The sequence below is a fragment of the Aplysia californica genome, unplaced genomic scaffold (assembly GCF_000002075.1).
Source record: "Aplysia californica isolate F4 #8 unplaced genomic scaffold, AplCal3.0 scaffold00254, whole genome shotgun sequence".
NCBI classification, from domain to species: Eukaryota; Metazoa; Mollusca; class Gastropoda; order Aplysiida; family Aplysiidae; genus Aplysia; species Aplysia californica.
The window spans coordinates 862,231-868,230 of record NW_004797524.1 but is presented as its reverse complement, the minus strand read 5'-3'; the positions used below and the strand labels follow the sequence as shown (position 1 = coordinate 868,230).

Below are 6,000 nucleotides of genomic sequence, written 5' to 3'. Positions count from 1 at the left end.
GAGACATGTATTTACGTGGCCTAATGTCCTGTCTTGTTGTGCGTTTGCGTGAGTGCACCTTTAAGTCTAACTTTTGTAACGTCTACTGCCATTGTTAACGACAAGACAAATTTCTCCCTTTCGAGAGGAATAAAGATTGTCATTGTCATTGTCTCTTGTGACTGTGTTTTCCGGGGATGCCTTGATAGTCAATGCAGACTTTGTGCTGTTGAAGCAAGAGATGAGAGCAGAGTAAATCTGATTCCCTGTACGGACTTCTTTGTTGACATCCACCCCGTGGCGCTCATATTATGATCTTATGCAGTTGCGAGCGCCGTAAAACCTCTACTAAAACAAAAAAAAGGCAGTGGGTGGCTTGGAGAAAAAAGTGGGGGGGGGGGGGGGGGGGGTGATTGTGGTTAATAATCTGGTCTTTGTGGGTGGTTGGCAGGTGCCTGGTGTGGTTTGCTCCTTCTTTCCTATCAAACAACTATCATCCTAATATGTGTCCCCTCTTTCTTTTTCATGATGTTGTTACACTCTTGTAACACCTCTAATCTTCGGCACTTATGACCTTATTGGGTTGCAAGTGCCATAAAATGCTTTCTAAACCAAATCCTCTACTTCTTTTATATGTGTGAACCTCTCAAAAACGAAGGAAATGATTTTTGATGTCAGAAGAGAAAAACCAACAATCCCACCTCTCATAATTGAACAAGAAACTATTGAAATCACGGATTCATACAAATATCTTGGTCTTACAAATCGACAACAAATTTACATGGCAAAACCACTTAAACAATATCGTTAAAAAGGTAAATCAGAGGCAGTACTTTCTGATGAAACTAAAGTCTTTCAATCTTAATCCATCCCTCCTTCAGATTTTCTGCTCCACCACAATAGAAACTTTGATAAATTTTGGTATCACTTGCTATGGTAGCAAGTTGGGAAGGCAGCACATAAATAATTATAAAAATTAACAAGTTGATAAGAAAGGCATCAAAAACAATTGGTAGAGACCTAAATAACTTTCAATATCTGCACAAGACAAACGTTCTAAAAAAGGCGGAAATAATGCTTAGTGACCTTAGCCACCCACTGACATCGGAATTTCAACTATCGCTCCGCAGTATACGATACATTTCCAAAAAAGCAAGAACAGACAGATATAGAAATCGAAGTGGCTAGCCGTACTTAAGTACGCCTAGACTGCCAGTCCAGCCGTACTTAGATCTAGGTTTGGCCCTATCGACTCAAATCTGTTAAGTACACAGGTCTCATTAGATCTAGATCTAGTAATTATTCAGGTTCAAATACATGCAAGTCAGTAAGGCACCTTTTGGTTTTGTCTGAAATACAAATACTTTAGGCATTGCAAACTAAAAATTTCATTTACAATTCAGCATTAAGTATGGCTAGCCAAGAAGTCTAGCCGTATACGGCTAGACTACCAGGCTAGCCATTTATCTTAGGCCCTATTAACATTAGAAAACAGGAGGTTTAAAATACATGCATTGTCATTAAGGCACCTGGTTTCGTCTCAAATACAAATACTTTAGGTACTGCAAACTATAAATTTATATTTACAATTCAGTACGCCTATTTTTTTTTATGGTCAGTCTAGCCATCATATTAAGAATAAGTATGGCTAGCCCAGCTGTCTAGCCATACTTAAGTACGGCTAGCCAACCAGTCTAGCCGTACTTAAGTACGGAAGTACGGCTAGCCTCTTCCTATAGAAATTCATTCGTACCAACTGCAGTGAGGTTACTGAACACTCAGTGCTACAAATGAAACCGAGAGAGAGAGAATGTTTTACGGAGCGGGTTGTCCCAGCACGTGAGACATGTATTTACGTGGCCTAATGTCCTGTCTTGTTGTGCGTTTGCGTGAGTGCACCTTTAAGTCTAACTTTTGTAACGTCTACTGCCATTGTTAACGACAAGACAAATTTCTCCCTTTCGAGAGGAATAAAGATTGTCATTGTCATTGTCTCTTGTGACTGTGTTTTCCGGGGATGCCTTGATAGTCAATGCAGACTTTGTGCTGTTGAAGCAAGAGATGAGAGCAGAGTAAATCTGATTCCCTGTACGGACTTCTTTGTTGACATCCACCCCGTGGCGCTCATATTATGATCTTATGCAGTTGCGAGCGCCGTAAAACCTCTACTAAAACAAAAAAAAGGCAGTGGGTGGCTTGGAGAAAAAAGTGGGGGGGGGGGGGGGGGGGGTGTCACTATTCAATTTGGCCAACTTTATTCTCACCTTGGGTGAAAATATTCCTTGTCTTGCTGTTCTCCCCCCCCCCCGGTGAGAATAGCTCCCATCTTGGTGTGGGTATGAGAAGACTCCCCCTGACCTCTCAATAGAATCACCTAGGCCCTTGATGGCTTACCGCATGTGGTTGAGAACGAATAATAATAATGTAAAAACATTTTTCGCCTCTCCACTAAAAAAAAAAGGCTCACTACGGACGTTACTGAGCGGGATGGGGGACCGGCCAAACACACTTGTGATGGCTGGCCTCTCTGCCTGCACACCATAAATTATGGTTCAACGAACAGAGAGCGTTCATGAACGTAACGAGACACAAGCACGAGACTATTAAAATGTATGCTCTTGCATGACGGTTGAAGGTTGTTGTAAATTATTCAGACCAAATGGGCGAGCACGTTAAATCGTGTTAACTAGTTTAATAATTTTATTAAGCAATCCAATCTCTTTTCTTCACTTCATTATTTTTCTTTTCTTTTTTCTTTTTTTTTCTTGCCTCTTCTGCCTCGTTCTTCTTGAACATTTGGAGTTAGGAGCCAAATACAGAGCCAGAGTGCTAAATGAGATTTTCTTGGCCAGACGCGATCCAAGAGACAAATTTCTGAGATTTGGCTCCAATTTGACAACCCTGACTGTGACTAGATCTAGATCTATAGGTCTGTTGGAACATCAACACGATCCTGTGGGACATCAGCCAACCTCAGCCCTGATCCCTCTTGGGTCATTTCCAGTAAAACAAGGGAGGGGATGAGAATAACCACTTCTTTTCAATTTATCTTTGGAACAAATAATAAATTGTGTAAGTATTTCAGTTTGGAAAGCATTTAACTTGAGCTTAAACTCTTCATAAGAACAGAACACATCGCCAAGTTTCTGCGAGCCAGCGCCCGCCATCTTGAAAATCAAAAGATAGGCTCCAACTGGAAATCAGAAATGGGGGGTCCTGCTTTAATGTAGGTTCTTGATAAAGTGTGGAAATGAGAATTATGATATAGTGAGTGCCACAGGGATTTGATCTTTACCTTCACTCATCACATCGTCGCTGTCTCGAGCAAAAATCGACCTAAATCAAAATTTTGAGAATGTTTGATTTTATACCCTCTCTGAGTTCTATCAGAGATGCACCTTTCAACATCACCAAAATGCAGTTTAATGCTATGGTTAAGGCATACAATTTTCTTGCTTTTCATGATTCCTGATAGGAAAATCGCAACAAAACCTTTTTCCCCCCTCTGACGTAAAAAGTACCCAAACAGACATAAAGAGGAATTGCTTGCGACAGCAATGGCATGAAGTCTTTAACCACTTCTGTCATGAATTATTGATTTTGAGGCAAAGTAAAATTTGAGAGCTGATTTCTAAGATTACTTTGATCAAATGCCTTCCGACTGGAGTTTTCTAATTTTGTTCCATGTGTGGATAGTGAACTGCAATGCCACTGTTGTTGTGATGGATTTTTTTAAAGATATTACATGCACTAGTTTGAAGTTGAGCAGTCAGTAGTCAAGGTCAGGAACTGGCAGTTACTTCATGAGAGGGAGATGTGGAAATGTGTATTTTTGAGAGAGCTCTTTCAATTTTGTTCCATTGGCTTCAATGAAACCGATAACGCTCAGTAACATTAAGGACTTTTCACTTTTCTTAACGTAAAAAAACCCTTTGATGAACAGCAAAATAATAAGTTTGCTTTGATGCTCTAACATTTCAAACGGGAAAAAAAAATGAAACTGACTGTTTTTCTTAGACCTGCCATTCATATGTGAGATGAGACTGACAGCCTGGTGAAATCGGGCACTCGTCAAAATAACGAAATCGGAGAAACAGGCGTTTTTCTGCCACTGAAGCAATTTTTATCTTTTTATTTTTTGGGCCTCAACACCTTTTTATGTCCATGCAAAAACATTTTTCCATGTGAATTTTACTGAAAATAAAGTTGATTAAAGGCACAAAATTTGTCATTTTTCAGTTTTCAAGGACTCTTTAGCTATTGAAGTTACTAAACTTTGGTGGCCATTTTTTAGCTAATTTCACCCCTGAAACAAGGCAACTTCATCTCCTTCAATCGCAAATATTTTGACTTCTATTCCAGATACATGGATATTTATTTAATTGAAAACAAAGAATATGAAACAGCTTTCAAATGGGACGAATAACTCCACATGCCCAAAATTAACGAGCGCCTGATTCCAGGGCGTTGTGACACATATATATTTCAACCCCACAAGTAAAGTTATTTTAGGGGCTCTCGTAGCCTAGAGGTTAAGGTGTTCGCCTCTCATTCAAAGGTCCCGGGTTCGAGTGTGGGTAGCGACCGTAAAATTTTCTTCTCTAAAAACTTGTCTCCTTTCACCTTCTTTCCTTCTCTCTTGCTATATTCTATTGTCTGCTTTTGTCTCCAGTTTCTTTCCCCACCCCATCACCTCCTTTGCCCCCTACATTGGCCCTTGGGCTCCTGACTCTTTCTGCAGCCTTTCTACTGCTACTCCTTGGCTCCTTCATACTGCTGTCTTTCAGCCACACCTCTGATCTTCTGGTAGGAAAGATCTACACCTGGTCTTCTCGGACAAGGGCGAAAAATCTCGGAGGTCCCGTGTGCAAGTTGCACATGTAAAGATCCCTTGGTTGTCTAAAATCGATAAGAGTAGTCTTCGGCCGCTACGCGGGCAAAATTCAAAATTTTCTACCAACTGAAAATGTTTGGTGTGTTCCGCGCGCTCATATGACCTTTTGCAGTTGCGAGCGCTGTAAAGCACTTACAAAAAAAAGGAATTTTTATCTTGTCCACTTTTTATCTTTATTGCATAGCGTGTTTGAGTGTGCGTGTCTTTTGCTTCTTTCTATAGGATCCTGTCCACCATGTTATGGGTCAGGGGAAAGCACTGATCAACCGTCTATGTGATGACCTGGAACCGTGGCAAATTGTTGTGTACACTGGAAGTGCAACAGCAACAGTCATATTTCTGAAACAGTTCCTTTTCCATGATGATGAAAGTAGGTTAACTTATTTTGTTGGTTTTTTTGTTTTTGGTCTGCTTGAAATCAATGAAATAACAGAATGCTTCTTATGTTCTAGTCTTCATCATACGTGAACCAGTTTTAACAAGTTATCTCTTATTGGATAGATATCACCTGTCAAGTTGTAATGATATGACAGAATGTCCTTGTGGCCTTGTATTTAATTCTATGCTGTTTCTTTTTATTTTTTCACCCCTCCCCTATAATTTGAAAAGAGGTTGACTAAATGTAGTCACAATGATGCAACAGAGGTTTTTGCTGAATTAAATTGAAAATAGGTAGCAGGACTATTATAGGGGCTCGTTGTATTATTAGTAAGTAGTTCGAATGTGTTTTGTTCCCCCATTCAATAAACGTTGGTGATACTTCCCTCGACAATGTGCAGGAATTTTCTCACTGATTGTGCACATAATAATCAGGTGCTTGTCAGTTGTTAAGATTTGATTTCTCCCCATGTCCTGTTATCTTTTAATGATGATATCTTGGTTGCTTGCCTCATCAGAAAGATATCATGAATTGAGCAGTTGCTCTGATATTCACGGCGTCAGAGTCTGGTGAAGTTTTATCTTTTTCAAAAGTGGTCACTCCAAGAAAAAATGACTGATTTTGTTTCCTCACCTTTATTAATATCAATTTAGAGCTTTTGATATTTCATTTCTTTTGGGTAAAACTACATCTACACATAATAAATTGGATAATAATACATCCCAATGGTAAACATTGGAATTTCCCT

At 39.7% G+C, this 6,000-nt stretch overlaps 1 protein-coding gene across 1 annotated transcript in view; it reads left to right on the top strand.

The window, feature by feature from the left end:
- The window catches only part of LOC101856811 (sphingosine-1-phosphate lyase 1), a 31,248-nt gene that overhangs the window by 1,552 nt on the left and 23,696 nt on the right, over positions 1-6,000 (top strand). The window contains exon 2 of the mRNA XM_005100645.3: positions 5,096-5,243. Coding sequence (XP_005100702.2) covers positions 5,096-5,243 — 148 coding nt within the window. The remainder of the gene's footprint in view (positions 1-5,095; positions 5,244-6,000) is intronic.